This window comes from Ambystoma mexicanum, chromosome 3p (genome assembly GCF_040938575.1).
Source record: "Ambystoma mexicanum isolate Mex_15411 chromosome 3p, UKY_AmexF1_1, whole genome shotgun sequence".
NCBI classification, from domain to species: Eukaryota; Metazoa; Chordata; class Amphibia; order Caudata; family Ambystomatidae; genus Ambystoma; species Ambystoma mexicanum.
In genome coordinates, this window is record NC_090925.1 from 938863481 (window position 1) to 938884089 (window position 20609).

Consider the following 20609-nt stretch of genomic DNA (forward strand, 5'->3'; position numbering starts at 1 on the left):
AGGGAAAGAAGCTTTACGCCCTGGGAAAAAGGATTACAGCCTCGGCAGCTTTCTCCACCAGAATTGCCACCAACAATACCTTGCTGGCAAGCTATGCTGATGCCCAATGGGGAAAGTTACGCCAAGACCTCGAAGTCCCTGAGCCCTTACGAACTTGTTTGTTAGCCACTGTAACAGAAGGTACTCTGGTTAACCAGAGAATCATTAAGAACACGCTAGATGCTGCGGAGACGGCTATCCGGTCTTTAGTTCAGGGGGTACTTCTCAAGCGTCACGTCTGGCTCCGGAACTCAGGTTTTAAGCCAGAGACCCAGGCGTCACTCATCAACAAACCAATTGAGGACTCAAAACTGTTTGGTAAGGCGGTGGATGACGCACTGGAGACAGCTAAGGATTTCGATACCCTAAAGACTCTAGACCAGATCTCAAGGTCTCCCAATAAGCAAGGTTACGGCAACAGACGCTTTTCGTGGCCAACGACAAAGCCAGCAACAGTACTCAGCAGGCAACTGGTCCTCCACTCAAGGAACCAGCGGCCAATACGGTCAGAGGACAACGTCGTGGCAAGGGAAGGTCGGGCCCCACTCCTAGAGGCTCCCCGGCTACCAACACCAAATGACCCGAATGTTCGGGTCCCCTCCCATGCATCGCCAGTTGAGGGCCGGTTAACATCTTTTCTACCAGCATGGGAGGGAATAACAGACGGCTGGGTATTGTCAACCATAGCCTGCGGTTACTGCATAGAATTCAGTTGGTCCCCTACGTTCAGACCCCCAAGGGGAAGATAACTATCACCAGAGCACCTCGCCATCCTTCAAGAAGTCGAACTGCTACTAGAAAAAGGAGCCATAGAGGTCGTGCCTCTATCACAGGTAACAGAGGGTATTTATTCAGTGTACTTCCTTGTACCCAAAAATGATTTAACCACGCGCCCTGTACGAGATCTGCGCCCAGCGAATACATTTGTCAAACCTCAAAAATTTCGTATGGTGACTTTGCAGGAAGTAATTCCCCTGCTATCTCAGGGGGATTACACGGCAACACTGGACATGAAAGATGTATACTTACATATTTCAATGTTGGCAGCGCACAGAAACTACCTCAGGTTCATGATAGAGGGCAAACACTACCCTTTCAGAGTGCTACCCTTCGGCATAGCGTCAGCGCCAAGGGTATTCGCAAAAGTACTGGCAGTGGCAGCGGCCCGCCTGCACAGGTTGTCCATTCCAGTATACCCTTACCTCGATGATTGGCTCCATAACTGGGGATTCTTGCGAGACATGCTTCTCAAATACCCAAAAGACTGTAGACCTTTTGTTCCAACTGGGCTTCTCCAACGAGAAGTCCATCCTAGACCCCAGCCAGGTCAAGCAATTCCTAGGGGCTCTAATTCGAACAAAGGACGGCCTTGTCTTCCCCTCCAACGAGAGGGTCCAAAATCTGCTGTTTCAGATCCCTCAATATGTAGCCGGTCGAGAGGTGACAGTACGCAAAGCAATGCGATTGCTAGGAATGATGGCGTCATGTATTTATTTGGTCCCTCATGCGCACCTGCGCCCAATGCAGGAGTGGCTCAACAGCCAGTGGTGTCAGGCCAGCGGACAATGGGACGATCTAGTGGTGGTCTCGCAGGCCTTGGTTCTCTCGCTGCAGTCGTGGTCGAAGGAAAACCTTGTAATGGGGAAACCATTTGCCACCCCCGCAGTGGAAGCCATTCTAACCAGGCTCACCCCTCACAGGATGGGGGGGCTCACCTATCCCATCAGACTGCACACAGAGTTTGGACTCGGAGTGTAGCGTCCAAACACATACATTTGCTGGAACTACTGGCGGTCTTCAAGGCACTGAAGGCTTTCCAGGCACACCTTCAAGGGAAGACAGTACTGGTCCTCACGGACAGACCACATCCATGTACTACCTGATCAAGCAAGGGAGCACTCACTTTCCATGACTGTCCAAGCTGTCCCAGAACATCTGCAAGTGGGCTCTCAGACACATGTTCCTGTTATCACAACATGTACCAGGGGAACTCAATCTGCTGGCAGCATAACTCAGCAGAGACTTCCCTCTGCCCGCAGAGTACGAATGGCGATTACGAGAAGACATTGTCTCCGATGTTTTCGCACAATGGGGCTTCCCAGAAATAGGCCTGTTCAACTCTGGAGAACTCCCAATGCCAAGATTACGCCTCCAGGTACCCCTAGAACCGCTCCAAGGGGAACGGTCTCTGGATAACATGGTCAGGGAAATTTGTTTACGCTCCCCTGCTCAACAAGATGGTGCACAAGATTCACCAGGAACCAGTTGCCATGTGGGCCCGGCAACCCTGGTTCGCTCACATAATGGAGATGTCAATGGCCCCACATGTGAAACTTCCCTGCCCGTACAACATGCTGTCATAGGACAGGGCCAGGACGCTGCATCCATGCCCACAGACACTCAATTTAGCAGCCTGGCTCCTGAGGTCATAGAATGCAGACATTTGCAACTCCCTCAAAGATTCATGGAAATCCTTAAAGAGGCAAGGAAACCTAACACTCGTTACTGCTACTCTAGCAAGTGGAAACGGTTCGTCATCTGGTGTAGGGCAAAAAGCATCAACCTCGTTGACTGCTCTCCCACACAAATTGTTCTTTACCTAACTCATTAGACTCGGGGTTTAGTCTTTAATGCTATTAAAGTTCATCTAGCTGCACTTTCCGCATACACCACGTCTCAACATAAAGTGTCATGGTGGAAAGTTCCAGTTATCAAAGCTTTCATGGAGGGAGCTAAAAGGATCCACCCTCCTGTATCTAACCCAGCTCCCGGATGGGACCTGAATGTGGTACTAACCAGGCTCATGGGCTCCCCCTTCGAACCCATGTAAGCAACACTTAAGAAGCTGACTCTTAAAACTGCTTTCTTAATAGCTATCACCTCCATTAGGAGAGTAAGTGAACAAGTGCTCTCTATACTAGACCCCTTTGTAACAGTTCACAAGGATAAGGTGGTTCTACGCACGCATCCTAGGTTTTCACCTAAATTCATTTCTAAAGTCCATGCCAACCAGTCTATTGAACTACTAACATTCTTTGAAAACCCATCAAACTTGGGAGAAAAAAGCCTGCAAACACTTGATTTGCGCAGAGCGGTCATGTTTTATATGGAAAGAACTAGACCACTGAAAAAGACTAATCAGTTCTTTGTCTCGTTGGCGGCAGGAAGAGGAGATGCAGTTTCAAAATCCACTATATCAAGATGGATTGGCCAATGCATCACTGTTTCTCTCTTGCAAAGAGAGAACTACCCTTCAAGCCAAGAGCACATTCTACTCTAGGCACTGGGGCTTCCATAGCATTCATTGCAAATGTCCCTCTTGAGTCAATTTGCAAAGCGGCAACCGGGAGTTCTGTACACACCTTTACAAAACACAGCCTAGATGCCCATTCTAGATCTGATTCCCAGGTGGGACAAGCAGTATTAAGACATCTTTTCTCTACTGTTCCTTCTCACAACCCACCACCAACTCCGGGTACTGCTCGCTAATCTATGCACAGATGTGATTCTAGGCAGATTAACAAGTATCGGAAGCCATGCATTACTTACCATGAAAGCATTTATGATGATTGTATCTGCTTAGATTCACATGCGCACACCCTTCCTCCCTGCTCGGATGGAAGGAACATAGACATCTTATTACTTTCTCTCTTTTCTGTACTCACTCTCTTCTAAGAAGGCTGCCTCAGGGCAGAAAATACAGAGGGACCTCAACGCGTGAGGGATTTTGGATACACTGCACGTCTCTATAGGGATAGTATTACTGACACGCCTATGTCGACGTCCCCTTTTCGACTACGAAAAACAAACTGCAATACTCTGCAGTGACCACTGGATGTCGGACTACACACAGCATGTGAATCTAAGCAGATACAATCATCAGAAATGCTTTTACGGTAAGTAATGTATGTCATATTGTGCCGTGATGGAGGCTACACCTGGAATTCGAGAGTCCTGTATAGAGAGAGATGCCTACCAGTACAGTGCGAGTAAAAGTCTAAACACAGCCAGATGTTAGTCTTGCCTAGTGGGAGAGCGGCTCACACCCAACAGTGCATATTTGGATACGGGCAAAGGACAGCTAGAGTCGAGTATCGTATGGTGAGTGGGAGGCTCACTTCCAAATATTCAGTTTGAGTACCAGGCCTAGAGAATCCGCAGCAGGAACTGAGAATCCTGTACCATTGAAGCAAGGGCCACACCACAGGCTGTGGTTTTTTAAAAAATAAAAAAAAGTCCTCAAAATCCAGAAAAGTTGCTGGGGGTCTCGAAGGTAGAGGGAATTAGCCCATTTCTGAGAATTCTCCCCAACAGACAACTTTTGTCGCCGGCTGGAAGCACTTTGCACTCGCTGGATGTGGCTAGAACGCTTAAGGTTCATCACAAAGAGTTTCCGGACATCCTCTCACCTTTTTGTAAACTTTGGTCCTGTGAACCATGGGAAGGCCACGTCCAAGGCTTCCATTGCCTGGTGGCTCTCAGGCTGGATCATTCACTGTCACTGGTTGGCAAACCAACCGCTGCCTGGCCATCGGAGCCCATTCTACCAGAGCGATCTGCTACTACGGTGTTGCTGTCTGGTGTGCCCCTGTTGGACATTTGCAGGGCTGCTACATGGAGGTCGATGCACACCTTCATGAAATTCTACTGCGTCGATGGGCGTTCCTGGGAGAAGTCCAGTGTCTCCCAAGCAGTGCTGTGCCACCTGTTCGCTTGAAGGTGAACCTGCTGAGGAGGTAAGAGATTGCTTCTGTTGAGCCTTGCCACCTCCCTTAGCTTTGCATGTATTTAATGCTGTGTATTCTTTATTCATGAGCATGTGAATCCATGCCAGACCCCATGCTGGAGAAGGTACAAGTTACTTAGCTGCAACTGTTCTCCAGCGTGGGTCTTGCATGGATTCCCATGAAAACCCTCTCGCCTTCCCCTCTGCGGCTCTTCTCTTGGTCCTACTGCCACTATGTGCTACCAAATCTGAACATGGCTGCCAGAAGAGGGGCGTAGGTAGCGGGCAGTCATTGGCTGAGCCCAGTGATTGATTTATAGGAGGAAGACAGTTTAGAAACAAAACACTTTTCTTTTACTGAGGATTGCCAGCCTGACGATGGGGAATATTCATGAGCGTGTGAACCCCTGCTGGAGTACAGTTAAAGTAACTTGTTCCTTTACTTCCTTTCAAAAAGTCAGAACGGGTCAAAAAATGGAGTACAAACAACGGGAGGGTGTTTGTCGGAACTTTGGAGGGAAAGGTTCAAGAAGAGATTTACCTTGACACGATGGGTCTTATGTTTTATGGTAAAGTGTGAATTGGGTCTTTAATGGCCATTTACTGTTTTTAATTACTGTGCTCGGCTGTGTGTTCTGTGTAATCTGATTACTTATTTTTCCCCATCATAAATATTTTGTGTGGTTTTGGAAATGGTGTATATTTTCAGTTTACAGTTCTCCAAAGGGCGTTCATCCCCACAGCGCTTTGAGGCCACACAAGGTCTTAAACAAAAATCTCCATGTGATTTGGGTCCAACAAGTTTCGTAGGAGGGAGTCTTCATGGAACAACTACTTCCATTCTGCTTGTACACAATTGACCTCAAATGTCATTACAAGAGTAATACAAATGACCTTCCCTCTGATTCAGGAATTGTTGGTTCAGTCTTTGGCTCTCCCTCCTTGATAACTCGCTATGTCATCCCCTTTTCTCTGCTTTGATGATTAAAAATGGTGGAACTTGAGATTGAGGGGTAGAGGACATTGTTTTTAATGTATACATTCTGTTGCTGCCTTACTGCAGAAACATTTGAGGTGTTCACTGCCCAGGCTTGCTGCAGGAGGAGGCCTTACCAACCATTTGTGTACTTGGGGTATGCACAGACTAGGATTACTTGAATCGTGATTAATGTTTTTTTTATTATAATGGAACTCCTTTTGTAGGTGTTCATTTATTTGGTGAATTAAGTTAATGAACAAGACTTTCTGCATTTAAGCGACTCCAGATCAAATGATCAATCTGCTTTGGCTCTTCAATCTAAAGTTTGAATGGGTTATGGTTTCACCCTGTAATGATGGCCGCAAATCTGGCCTGGTACGTTCGAAATAATTTTTTTGTGGAGCTCTGTTCGAAATTACTGAGTTGAAAAGGTACGACTGATGTTCTTTATTTCAGAGAACCAATTGATAATTTGACTCCAGAAGAAAGGGATGCTAGAACTGTCTTTTGTATGCAGCTGGCTGCAAGAATTCGACCAAGAGACCTAGAAGAATTTTTCTCGACTGTTGGAAAGGTAAGATTGTTTTCCTTTTAAACAGGAGGATACAATATTGGTGCTAGGCACAAGTCCATTTCTCAATGTCCAAATAAAAAGTTCCATTCCCCTTTGATCTCCAAAGGAATATTTTAAGAAGAAATGTATTAGTGTCTGGTGCTATTCCTGTAGCACGGTGCAACTTTTCTAGTTACAAACCTCTAGCCAGGCATAGAAGTCACATGTCCTCTTAATTTAACAACAGTTAAGCACACATCACGCATTTCTTATTGGCCAAGATTCCATTTTAACTTTGCAATTGCTATTGCAAATTGTGTTGCTTAACAGTATAACACAGTGCTGGCACATGGATATCTGCTCTTGCACATGGCAGTGACCTTAAAAAATTATATGGTTTGGTTTTCAGAAACTAAAAAACTTTACATAACTACCAAGATAATGACTGCATGCCACATATTTATATATATATTTTTTTTTTTTTTGGGTGAAGGAGGGAGGTGGTGAGGGTCAGTGGATGGATTGCTAAACCTTTAAGATTTCTTCTGCATCCATGTTGGATTGGTTGACTGGCATTTTCGATTTTTTACGGGTGAGGAGGAATTCCTATTTTGGGGATTCTAGGGCCACTTTTTTGGGGTCCCTCAACCTTATTGCTTTTTGCTTTTTCTCCTCCTGTCGTTTTTTTTTTTATTTTGGTTCCTTGATCCCTTTTTGATAGTTAGAGGGACTTCTCCTGAAGTCCCCCTGCCATTGCAACCCTTTATACCTTACATAAGGTATATAGTGGTGGGTCGTTTACAAGGTGCACAGTCCAATGGGTGCATCACAGGTGTCCCATTTCTGCCTGGAGTGCTTCTGACACTGTATATTGGTTTTTGGGAATATGTTGGTGGTGGCGGCTGTGCTTTAATTTTGGCTTCAAGGGTGATAGCTTTTTAGCCACATTGTTAGCCCAATAGATCGTTATGGTAGCCATTTGGGCCAGTAGTGCTTTTACATTTCTGCTCCTGTTAATTACTTTTCTAGGGTTTCTCTTTCTCTTTGACCACGAGATGAACATGTGCCGTCTGTGAGCCCAGCCTGACAGTCTCCATTCTGGTCTCTACTATTAGTTGAGGCTAATTTAATCCCTTCACTAGCCCTCACTTCCTTTGGTGGGGGCTTTGTCTGAGTGGAAGTGGAAGTCCAAGTGACCAATCAGTATGGTTTATCATCTGACCCCAGTCCCTTTCTGTGATTTGCAGACTGGCTTTTGTCCAAGCGCCTTTTGTAGCGTTATTTAATTTCTGCTCTTCCCCCCATCTCTTGTGTGTTCCTGGAACCTGGCAGTGGCAGGTCTACTGACATGCTGAAGAAGTTTTCCTGCAGATTCCCAATGTTTTCGCCATCTCCTGGTTTAGGTTCTTTGTTACCAGCAGTAAAGTCGGGATTTCTTGAAGACACCAGTTGACTCATCACATTTACTTGCTGGGTTGTTTCCTCTCTGCATCCCACTCTTTACTGCCAGGATGTTCTGCTTGGTTGTGGGTTGAGCTGGGTGTCCAGAGAGGTGCAGCAAGTTAATCACTGTGCTGGATCCTCAGTTTGGGATATCCGAGGGAGCCACCAGCCGTTGTCTCTGTCCTGGGATCATTTGCTCCTATGTTGCTAGGAGCTGTTGGTTTGTGTTGCCTCATTTTAGGATTCTCCCTCGCTGGATCCTTCACTCCTGGCTTCAAGGTAGAGATCCTGGTAGTAGCCTTGGTTTCTTTCCTGGGACCTTCGTTGGCCCAGGGTTTAAGGCCCATCGTTTAAGTCCCAGAGAAGCAAATCTTGCAAATGACACCTTTTGCAGAATAGTGTTTACTTAACACTGAACCGCTTCCTGAAGCCATTTCCGCTGACATGAGTGTTTGAGTGTTACTAGGAAGTACTATTTCAGATCCCGAAACCCCCCCACCCCCTACATGTGTCCCTGGTACGCTGTAGTGGGGGTGGGAGGATGCTCCTCTAACTTCTTCTGGGGTCCATCATCCTATCTCTGAAACTTTCTTGTGGTCTCCTGGCCTTTGCAGAGTTTGATAGTCACCACTTCTACACCTGTAGGGTAGATCTGCACTTTCAGCCTTCAGTGTGATGATGCTTTTCACTTTTACCATTTATATCCTTTGGAACTGTGAACGTACACTGGAACTTTCCTTATAGTGACTCTGAGGTACTTGCCTGCTCCTGAAATTTCTACTGGAGCTATTAGAGGTTCAAGGACCCCTGGACTAAGATTCTCCACTTTCATACTAGTCTGTGGTTTTTCTATCCAATTTTTAATCTCATCCCCTTCATTTCTGGGCATTCTGCAGTCTTATTTTTATGGGACTCAGACTTTTTTTGCTTTCTCCCTTTTTTATTTTGTTTTGGCAGTTTTTTAAAAATGTACTTTGGTGGTCAGAGGGACTTCTGATAAGTCCCCCTGCCACGACATCCATTTCTTCTACACTTATGATACATGGTATTGGTTTGCCCCTTTGGTGACCAGTCCTATGGTCTTCTCTCAGGCACCCTAGCAGCAGCTAATATTTAGTTTGGACTTCAGCAGGGGCGCACGCAGATTTACCACATTAGTAGCCTAATGTGCCATTATGGTAGCCATTGTCTTACGCTCCCATTTTGTTTAAGGGACACATTTGTTCAGGCAAGTCAGGGGGCAGTACTTAAAATGGCTGTTGTGGGCGGTTTGTGAGCCTAGGATGGCAGCCTCTATGGTGGTTTGGACTAGTTTTAGACCCATTCCTGCCCAGGCCACTGCTCTCCCTGTGGGGGAGGGCCTGAGTGTTGGGTGGCTTTTGAGGCCAACCTGATTGACTGGCCGCCAAAACCTTTCTTTTAAATCCCCTGATGGGATTTATTGTGGGTCTGGCTTGATTGATTGGTGAGCTGGCAGAAGCCAGCCTCTGTGAACAAACAAATATACAGGGGAAAGGCCTGTTCCAGAGCTCAGTGCTGCTGTATTCTTGTAGGATAAGCAGGTCTGCTGATCTGCTGATTTTCAGACTTTTTCCACTGTTGCTGCGTATTAAGCCCTCTTCTGGCCTTACTGGCTAAATGCAGTGGCCTGGGAATAACTCTGGTTTGTTCCCTTGACTGCTTGGTGCCCTTCCTCAGCTTACCCTTTGGTCCTGCTCATCTGCTGGGGCTAGGCCCTCCATCCTAGGGCTGCTTTCTAGGCCATTTTACCCGTTTCCCGCCAAGGCATACCGCATTAATTTGGAAAGGTGTTGGGACTCGCCTAATCGGCCACATCTTTTTGCCTGGGTCGTGTCTGGTCACCATCAGTTCTGCTGCAGGGGCAGTTTTTGTTGGTGTGCTGACCATGTTTGCCTACTGAGCCAATGGGGGCTGCTGTGTTACAGTTCCTCTGTCCTGGAGCCATCTCTGTTGTGGGTTCCACTTTGGATGGTTGGTCCAACTCCACTGAAGGATGATTGTTCTTTTAATTTGTTGGAGGGGTCAACATTGCCTCAGGGTGCCAATCCCATGGTGACCAGTTCCTTCATTTCACCCTTGAAAATAAACTGTTAACTGCATTGTTTCTCTTAGTGACCTCTAGAAATTCGGTTCCCAGAGTTAAGTATTTATCGCTTTGCCCTGGGTTGGTGGGTTATTCCAGATACCCCCTCTTAGGGGGCTGCCCAAGGTCTGGTTGTTGAGTTATGCTTGCCACCTACTGCATTTTCACAATAGATAAAATTGGGGGCTGAATACTGCACTGATTTTTCTTTTTCTGGGGTTGCTTGGTCTCGTACCCCCCACTGGATCTATTCTGGCTCTCCATTGGGGTTGATTTGCTTTCTTCTTTACCTGTTGAAAGAAACCAACTTCAGGTATTTTTCCTATTGTTTTGGGGGCTCTGTTTGCAGTACTGGAACTCTTTCAAGTGACGGCAAGTTACTCATCGTGTGATGCTTTTCTAGGGTCCCCCAAAGGTCCCAGGACTGCCAAACCAAGCCCTGGATCTTAAGAGACTTCCATTTATCTACTGGGGACTTTTAATGTTTTTCATTCATAGTTTATACCTTGTATCCTTGTGTGTTAATACTTTTCCTCCTTGATGTGTAGTATGCCCTTTTGGGCCTAGGTCCTGTCTATCTAAGATATCCTTGACTTTGGTAACCCTCCTTGCTGTGTTGGACGTTGTGTTCCCCTGTGCTCAGCATCAAAGTGCCATACTGTGTTAGATGAATGTATTGAGTATAATACTTCATGTAGAAGGTAATATGAAGCTTGCACCCAGTTCGGTTTAGTGCCTTTTTGAATTCTGAACCCCATTGTCATTACTGTTTGTAATATTGTCTAGGGGTCTTTAGCTTAACTTGCATCTGAAAGCTTATTCGTATGAGACCTACCACCAAGTAGGGTGCCTACATTTTAGGTAAAGGATTGAGCTAGGCCTTTACTGGCCATTTACTGTTTTTTTAAAAATACACTATGCTCTGTGTAACTGGAGTGCCCCCCACCCCCTGAACTCCACACAGCATAAATTGTGTGACACACTGTTAGTGTATATTTTTTAGAGTATACCAGTATGAAGTGTCCTTATGTGGGGTCTGTTGGCACTAACTACCTCACTGCCAACCTTCCTCCCTCCTGAAGTTCAGCTGACTGCTCTGCTACAGCTACAATTGGAGTCTGGCCTTTCCTTTTGGGTGATGCACTGCTCCGCCATTAGGTTAGATTACACAGCCATCACCAGAGGGTTGCTCAAAAATCCTCATAGCATCAGGCAGGTTGCATGGCACTACTTCTACTTGCAGCCACAGTGTCTCGCTTCCTGCCCTGCTAGACATGCTGGAGCCAGAGGTGGACTTCACTTGTGAATACCGCCAAAGACAAAACGAACAAAGGGACCAAACCTGGTATGGAGCGCAGAGTAAATCTCAAGAAGGACCTTTCCAACAATCGATGGCGAAAAAAGAAAACTTTGGGTGGGGGAGGGCGGCATTTTGATAAAATGGGTGCCTTACTGCAGCTGCAAACGCAGCTCGCTGTAACTACACAATGGTAGTAAAACAAACCACTGCCACCAGCCATTAATTGTAGAAAGGATAACATAAAAATGTTACATGAGAAAGTAGACCAAGGGGACACCAAGTAACCCCTCCAGCACCCTAGATAAGATCGTGTGTACTGGGTCTAGAAAGTTGCAACACGTACTTCACTTTACTGCTCTAGGAAACAGTAGTTTCACCGAGAGAAGGTTTTTAAACCTTTGGGAATTCTAAAAGACTTTCCCTTGCCACTGCAGTGAAGGTGCTGTGACACAATGTAAAGATGCCTATGGTGAGAAACATAGAATTAAATCACATTAAAATTACATGAGATTCATCTATTCTAAGCATGTGAATCCATGAAAGATCCAATGCTGGAGAAGGGAATAGTTTCTTACCTGTAACTCCATTTCTCCAGCATTGGTATCTTTCATGGATTCACATGCGCCCGCCTGCCTCCCCTGAGCATGCAAACCAGAGATCCCCCCCATACTACTTTGGGGGCCGAAATCTGAGGGAGCTGCGGGGGCGGGGCTATATATACACCTCTACGTCCTAGTGGCGCCGGCGTGCGTGGCCCAAAACAACGTAGATGGGACACAAGTGTCGGAATTTTTCCTATTGAAAATGTCTATATAACTTACCGAGGATTCCCAGCCTGGCGACGGAATATTCTAAGCATGTGAATCCATGTAAGATACCAATGCTGGAGAAATAGTTACAGGTAAGAAACTATTCCCATATGGGTTGGGGTAACACTTCACCCGTTTTTGAACAGGATGACATGACGGATATAATTGTCCGAGGTCCACAAAATCCAGTTCTCCCCTTTCACAGGGCTCTTCAGAGGACGGTGGAGAAAAACTGGGAAAAGCCTGAGAGCATTGCTGCTGCAGATAGTAATTTCCCCAAGAAATACAGACCAGCTGGTAGGATCCCGAATACTTAAACAAGCATCCGACTCCAGAAAGTCTAGTCATTCAGGCAGCATCCACATCAAAGCAAACTGCATATCCCACTATCCCTCCAGATAGGATAAAAAAAGTTGATGCCTGGGCACGTTAAGTTTTCACGTCAGGCAGTATGGCCCTTGAATCGACAAATGTCACCTGTACCCTGGCCAAGTTTACCCATACCCTGTGGGACTGTATTTCGGCAGCGGCTGATCATATTCCGGAAGGCGAGGAAAGGGAAGGCTTCCTGAATATAGTCAGACGGGAAGGAGGAAATGGGGGAATGTCTCCAGTCTGGACTGGATACTGCTGATAGTATCAGCAGATCCATGGCTGCAAGCATTTTGCTACGCATATTTGCGTGGTTGAGGAAGTCGGGGTTTGCACCAGACATGCAAGCCAGACTCCTTAACATGCCCTTTGATGGCTCGAGGCTGTTTGGCAGCAAGGCTGATGAAAGCCTAGAAAAACTTCAGACCCCGAAAGCGGAAGCTAAATCGCTTAGCGCCTCCACGCGCCTTCCTCTAAAACCCTATTCTGGCTCATCTTCCTGGAGGGGTCTTTCTTTTCGTTACTACTCCTCATTTAGTAGAGGAAGAGGACAGGCTTCTCAAAGGGGCAAAAGAAACTTCGCTCGTGGAGCACGAGGAAGAGGTGCAAAATCAGCCTCGGGAGCGGCATCTGTAACCTCAGCCACTCCTGCAGCGACCTCTAAATCCCTCTGAGACCTTTTTGCACAAAACACCAGTGGGAGGCAGGATCTCGCAGCATCTGAAGGAATGGCGGGGCATTACCTCAGATGCTTGGGCACTGGCAACAGTAGCCCAAGGTTACTGTCTCCCCTTCCTAAAAAAAGGCCTCAATCATCCACCGGGAGCCAACTCCGTCAAAATTCCAGATCCACTTCTGTTGCAGGAAATTTTAACCCTACTAGGGAAAGGTGCCATAGAACAGGTACCTGTAGCGGATAGGAACAGGGGTTGGTACTCCCCATACTTTCTCATTCCAAAAAAGGACAAGATTGGTTGGTAACATTGGACCTTCAGGATGCTTACTTTCTGTGCTTTGGATGCATTGGCACATGAAAGTACCTGAGGTTCGCGATTGGCAATTCTCATTAGTTTCGAGTTCTGCCATTCGGGTTCACCTCTGCCCCGAGGGTTTTCACCAAACTGTTGGCGGTTGTGGCAGCGAGTCTCAGGAGAGGAGGTATTCACATTTATCCCTACCTGGACGACTGGTTGATCAGAGCAAGTTCTCCAATACAAGCTCAGGAACATCTTTCGATCATCTGCCATTTTCTCCACAAATTGGGCTTCTCCCTCAATTTCAAGAAGTCCCATATGCTACCATCCTAAAAGCTCCAGTTTATCGGAGCAGTCTTGGATACTTCATCGGGAAAAGCCTCGCCCCCCCGAAGTGAGAGCTCTCCACATCCAGCAGATGGTAACAAAGTTCGAGAATGCCCAACGTCTACCGGCCTTCGATTTTCTCAGGTTGCCCGGCCTCATGGCATCCTGCATTTTCCTAGTACCAGAGGCCAGGTTGAGAATGAGATCCCTTCAATGGGCACTCAGAACTCAGTGGTCCCAGTTCTCAGGCACTATGTCGGATCTTCTGCAAGTCCCGAGCGCAGTTGCTCAGGATCTTCTATGGTGGGCTTGCAACGACAACATTCTCAAGGGAGAATCTTTTTGGCAACCATGGCCGGAGAGAACAGTAGTGACGGACACCTCAGTCACGGGGTGGGAAGCACACACCAACGATCTGTCAATTAGCGGACGTTGGTCTCCATTGGAGTCCAAACTACACATCAACCTTTTGGAGCTGAGGGCAATCAGACTAGCGCTGAAGGCCGTTCTGCCCTCTGTAAAGGGCAAGAATGTCCTGATAATGACGGACAATACAGTGGCCATGTACTATCTCAACAAGGTAGGAGGTGTAGGGTCAAAACCACTGTGCAGAGAGGTAATGCAGCTCTGGTTCTGGGCAATACGAGAGGGAATCTCTATCGGCAATTCACCTAGCCGGAGAGAACACGGCGGCAGACGCTCTGAGCAGGCAGCACAATCTCCCACGAGTGGGAGCTAGCTCAGGAAGTCCTTCTGGAGATCTTCACCCCTTGAGGAACTCCTCAAGTGGATCTGTTCGCCACTGAGATCAACCAGAAGTGCGATCAGTACTGCTCAAGGGAATTTCCTCAGAGGAGCTCTGTGAGACGCATTCGTAGTGGAGTGGAAGTTTCCACTACTGTATGCGTTTCCCCCAGTCCCCGTGATTCCTCAAGTAATCAGGAGGTTGAGAAAGTTCCGGAAAACCATGATCCTAGCTGCCCCGGATTGGGCCAGGAGGACATGGTACCCGGACCTACTAGACATGTCCATCTGCCCTCCAATACGTCTTCCGCAAAGAGAGGATCTTCTCTCGCAAGAGGAAGGTCTGGTTCTCCATCCAGAGGTCAAGACACTCTATGGTGCAAACCACCATATACTATTTTTTATAAGGGTCCTTAAAGTTAAAACGTCCTTTTTACCAAAGGTAGTTTCGGACTTCCATTTGTCACAAAAAATACTACCAACATTTTATCCTCCTCATTTGGGCAAGGAAGAGGAGACTGCATAGACTAGATCCCAAGAGGGCTCTTAGTTTTTACATATCGAGGATGTCTAAATTACGACAAGATGACCAATTGTTTGTGGGTTATACTGGTCAAAAACTGGGCTTATCAGTAACAAAACAGACCATATCCCGCTGGATCATTTTGGCCATAATTGAATGTTACAGATTGGTGGGAAAAGACCCACCAGATGGGCATCGAGCTCATTCTACAAGGGGAATGGCTACTTCTGCGGCTCTAGAGGGGAGTCCCGGCAGCAGATAGTTGTGCAGCTGCAACTTGGAAAACAATGCATACTTTTATCAAGTATTACTGCTTGGATACTGCCTCCTCCAATGAGGGGTTATTTGAAAACTAATTGGTACTCCCACCTCCAAAATTGCCACTGCTGTGGGAGTCGATCATAAGATGAGGAATACGTGGGAGGAACATCTAGTCGAAAGAACGTTACAGTTGGTAATTAACTTGTTCTTCTCTGCTCTCCGCCCTCCAACTAATCCAGAACAGCACTACAAGACTTGTCCTTGGCCTCAAGCCTAGGGACTGTATCTCTCCAGCCCTGAAATCTCTCCACTGTGGCTGCAAGATCAAGTTCAAGACCCTCAGCATCACCGACAAGTGTCTCTGGGGCCAGGGCCTGCACTACATCAAACTTTCTCTTCCAAAATACCTTCTTTCACAAACTCTTCAGTCAGCTACCTCGACTCTGAGGGTCAGATGCATCTCCAGGTAGATAGTTTGGAGGGTGCGGGGGGGTTAGATCTTTCTCCTCTCCAGGTACCTCCCTCCCCCTCTCAAACTTGAGCCGGACCATGTGAAGTTCCAGAAGGAGCTCCAGGCCTTCCTTCTCACCTGTTCTCTCGCTCTCCCTGTGGATCTACCCGTCTCCTGCGCCGACTGGTTGGCTACACAGGCTACTCCATGATCAGTCTCCCTTGCCCTGCCTCTGGGCCTACCGCGCGCTTGTGGGCTGTTAGTGTTATCCACATTCCCCTTTCTCCTTGCACATTCCCAGAGCTGCGCTGCCTGCACTTGATTAGAGCAATGCGGCCCTGATTGCACCACCCGCTTCCCGAGACTTTTCCCTCCCCCTCCTGCACTTTACGTCATCGCACTTGCACAATCTGAATGACATGCCTAGTAAGATCGCTTGTCTCCACCCCCCCCTTGCCGTGCTTAGACACACTTGTGGACATGCGTGTTGTACATGACCTGTATTCACCTGTGGCCCCCCAACTCCCTTCTCCCACTTAAGACCTTTTGTCCATGTCACCTTCTGCCCTCTCTTACAGCTGCTTTCAAACATGCCACCATATTGGAGCTTTGTCCCCCATAACTCCCCCAATCTACCCTCTGGACTCTGCCAAATGTCTTGCCAACACCATTCCACCTTATAGGGACCTGTCCTGGGATCCTATGACCACCCATCCTGAATCTCTCCCAGCTGTCTGGAATAATAGTTTAAGACCTGATTGGTCTCTTTGAGTTCGCAGATGCGTGCTGCCTTTCTGCTGCTTTGTGGAGACCGCCCATCCCCATCCTTTCAGCGAGTTCTGTTATGTCTGTCCTGTTACCCAGTTGTATTGCTTTGTTGTCTGGATTGCTCAGGGTCAGGGTCAACGTGCTTGCCTGGAAAGCAAGACGACACGGAGCACCAAAGGTTCGATCCTTGTGTCCGCGCTTAGAAACCATCGCCATAGTCAGGCAAGCTCCAAGGACTGAGTTCCATGCATGCACTTTCTGCAGCCAGTGGAGTGTAAAGTGATTTTATTTTTATTTATTTTTTTCGTTCTACGTGTGCAATTATTTTCTTTCACTTCATTAGTTTGTTGATTATTTCACTGTGACTGCCATTTTATGAAGTGTGGGTTTTTGAAACTGTATGCATTGGACCATTTTGCCTGAAGTTTCAGCTGGGAGAATAAATGTTATCAAGACCTTTATGTTGTGTTACTGTCAACTGATATGCACTCAATGACATAGTCATTTGGATATACCACCATATTTTAATATCTTGTTCCTGGGGAGCTGGCTGTTCCTCTCCTCGCTTGTTTGCCTGAATCCACAAATTAATGTAGTAAGTGTGTTCTGCATTATCTGGTGGAACGTGGAATGTGTGCCATTTAAGAGTGAGACTGATTGGCCAACGTAGTTCATATCAATCCCTGACTAGTTAGTATTGGCGAGTTTTCAGATGCTTCTGAAATTTTAAGTGGTTTTCTTTTTTTGTTTAATCTGATAGACACATGATTGAACTCTACTTGCAGACTCAAAACATTAAAGGGACTGTTCATTATTTGTAGTTGTTGGTAAGTATAGAGTTATTGAACTCTGCTAGAAATGAAATCGTTGAGTACATTCTCATGCTGAAAATAATTAGATTTAATGTAAAACCTTCTCCGGGCTGAATTTTCTCAATTTATCTACAAATAAATTACTAGTTAAATAAATTTGTTACTTTCTGGCAACAAGTGTTTCGCCCACCTATTGGTTTACAAAGTTATGAAGGACTCTTCGTGGTCTAGAGCCTGGAGCATCAATGGCGTTACAGTGCTGATGACTGTTTTTAAGTTGGGTTGAATTTGCGTTTTAGATGCAGTTCTCATTTTGCGATTGTAATCTCGCAAGCTATTTGTCGCACAACGTAGATTTTGCATTGTGGGCTGGTGGAAATCCATTAACTACAATTTTGGCCTAGTTGACTGTTGGGGAGAATTCTGACATGTGCTAATTCCCTTCTACCATAGACCCTGAGCTCTTTTGCTGGACTATAGGACTTTTCATTTTTATCCTGGAGATAGTGAGACCTTTTTCCCACACTCGTGTATTTTTCTGTGATTTGAACTGTTTCCTTTGGTTTTGGAGTCTGACAAACTCCACAGGCATCTTTTTACATTGTGACACACAGCACCTTCAGTGCAGTGTCACATAGAAATCCTTTGGATTTCTGCTAAGGTTTATATAACTTCTCTTGGATAACCACTATTTCCAAGAGTAGTAAATTGAAATTGGCTTTACTTACACTGAACTCTTTATGGACCCAGCACACACTATCTTACAAAAGGGTGCTGGAGGGGTTACTTAGTATCCCCTTTATCTCCTCTTGTAACATGTTTGTTACCCTTTCTACGATCAATGACTGGTGGCAGTGGTTTACTGTTTCCTACAATTGAGTGTTTTTACCCTGGGCTCGAATTGCAGCTGCAGTGTAGCACCCATGGGTGCACATTTTGTGAAAATGGCCCAGCCTTTTTTTGCTATTTCTTGTAAAGGTCCTTGAGATTTACTCTGCACGGCAAAACAGGTTTGGTCCCTTTTGGTTTGTCTTCGGTGGGATTCAACAGTGAAGCCCACCTCTTGCTCCAGCATGTCTGGCAGGGCAGGAAGCGAGGGAGGTGCCGGAAACTCCCTGTTCTTGGTCTCCTTGGTTCCAGGAATGCACCCAAAGGTGATTGGCTGAATGGCTGTCTTTTGAGGACAGCCACCTTGCTGTGTGATTGACAGCTAGGCTGCAAATGAAAGGCGAGGTCTTTTGCAAGGAAGGCAGTTTACCACTGAATGAAGCAATCCGAAGAATTTGGAAGAGAAGCTTGCTGCAATACCTGTACTGTTGGTTTGCTCGGTGAAGCCCTGCTACAGTGCCGAAGCTCCGAATTCACCTCGACTAGAGAAGCCCTGCAAAGGACTACTCCCCTTGCGTTGGCGGGACCAATCGACCCCAAGACTAACTTGACTGGAAATCCTCTTTGCTGGCTGTACTTCCATTGTTGCTGCAGGAACCGAATGCCGGGGGACAGGAACACCAGAATCAAGTTCATAATTTTTAAGTCTGACCCGAGCTCCAGGAAGATCCCCCGGACACCCTTGATGCAGGACTAACCAAGCCTGAGCCACCTCAACAGAGTGCTGGACCCCAGCACCAAGGAAAGCCCAGAAGGTGTCCTAGAACCGCGGTGGTGCAATTTGCGAGAAGCTGAAACCGCAAAATGCTGCTGATCTGAAGTTTGCCCATTGCTGCCATCAACCTTCGAATCGTAGTGCAGGAGTCCCCAGAAGTCTTCCCTCTTGTCTCCATGACTGTGGCCCAGGAACAGGATCTGCAGGACCTGTAAGCGTATCTTCAGACTTAAGGTACTGTGAACTAAGGGGTAGTTAACTCTTGTTGTGTAGCATGGATAGCTCTCACTTGCCTTGCCTTGGCTGCCTTTTGCATATTTGCTTGCAGCTTTGCCTATCACAAGCCTCCCAGCTTGTGGCCTAACAGTGATTTCATTTTTTACAAAGCTCTGTAAGATTGTGCAAGACTTTTTACTTACCTTCAAGAAGTGCCTCAGCTCCCCCTAGACTTTGCTCAATCGACATTGACTCTCCTGGCTCCCTGCAGGCTCATCTAACCTCCGACTTTGTTTTGATCTGTCCCTCCAAACAGTCCTACATTCTTTACTTTTATATCTGGGAAAAGGGTAATCTACATTGCATTGTGGGGGTTCTAAAGTGCTTACCTGTTTGAGAAACGTGTTAACCATTTCGATACTTGTCACTGTGAAACTCTGTTGCAAACCTACAGCTCATATTGACCCCTCTTGATATGAGCCTGGATGCTCAGTCACACTACCAACTTGTGCAGCACATGGTTGTACCAAAGGTTTGGTGAACTCTTGCCAAGAGGACAAGGCTGGTGCAGTCTCCTCCCACAGCGTACTGCATACAATATTGCCTAACTGTGAGGTCAAAATATAAAATGTTCATCTAACTGTCCAAAAGTTCACCCTTCTGTGAGTGAGCCCAGTCAAGAATATGTTAGGAAGTCCCTCATACTGGTACGTCCTAACTTCCTGTTCTCACGCTCTGCTGTATAAAGTGTAACTACATTTTCCTCCACTTAACCAATCCTTTAGTCCTACTCTTATACAGACCGCCAGTATACAACTCCTCCTTCATAGACATTTGTAGATGACATAACCAACATCACTATAGAGTACAACCACCTGATCAAAGCATATTGAAATGTCCTAGTATGCTGAGGAAAACAACTCTTCAAAGTCACTAGCCTCCCCAATTCTTGTAGGTGCTTGGAGGATTGTTGTAAACGTAGCACCCCACTAAAATGTACAGTTTACCTACAATTGTACCCACAATACAACTACTTCGGATCGACCACCTTCCAGAGTACATGCAAGCGGACCACATAAATCAGATAAATAGAAGAAAGAAACTGGAAGACCCACAACTTGGGCCCTGAATACCAAACTGGAATCTGAAAAACCACCAGAAGATCTCCTGAATAGACTTCCAACAGAGGTATGAATAGTGAAACTCAGGAAATTAATCGGATGCTCTGGTTGCTGTAGCGCCGATGAAACTTTCACCTTGCCCACCACCAAAAGAAAATGGCTGCGTGATGGTTCATGCCTGACCAACCCCCACCCCCCCAAACCTCCACCCGAAGAAAGCATACCGGAAACATGGAAGAAGCTTGGCGAAAAGATCACAACCGACAGTACAAATTCACAGATAATCCTTAAAACAAAAAAAGTACTATGCTGAACATCGCTGAAAAGCAAGGAACACACAGATGTTCTCCATCATGGGGTCTTGCATGGATTCACACGCTCATGAATATTCCGTCAGGCTGGGAATCCTTGGTAAAGAAAAAAATCAGTTTCGGTTCTCAACTGTCTTTCTCCTAACAACCAATCACTGGTCTCTGGGTCATAC

General features: G+C 46.5%; 1 protein-coding gene across 4 annotated transcripts in view; it reads left to right on the forward strand.

Moving 5' to 3' along the window:
- The window catches only part of RBM39 (RNA binding motif protein 39), a 446237-nt gene that overhangs the window by 131910 nt on the left and 293718 nt on the right, over nucleotides 1-20609 (forward strand). For all 4 annotated transcript variants that reach the window (XM_069652240.1, XM_069652241.1, XM_069652242.1 and 1 more), the window contains one exon: nucleotides 6201-6318. In XM_069652240.1, coding sequence (XP_069508341.1) covers nucleotides 6201-6318 — 118 coding nt within the window. The remainder of the gene's footprint in view (nucleotides 1-6200; nucleotides 6319-20609) is intronic.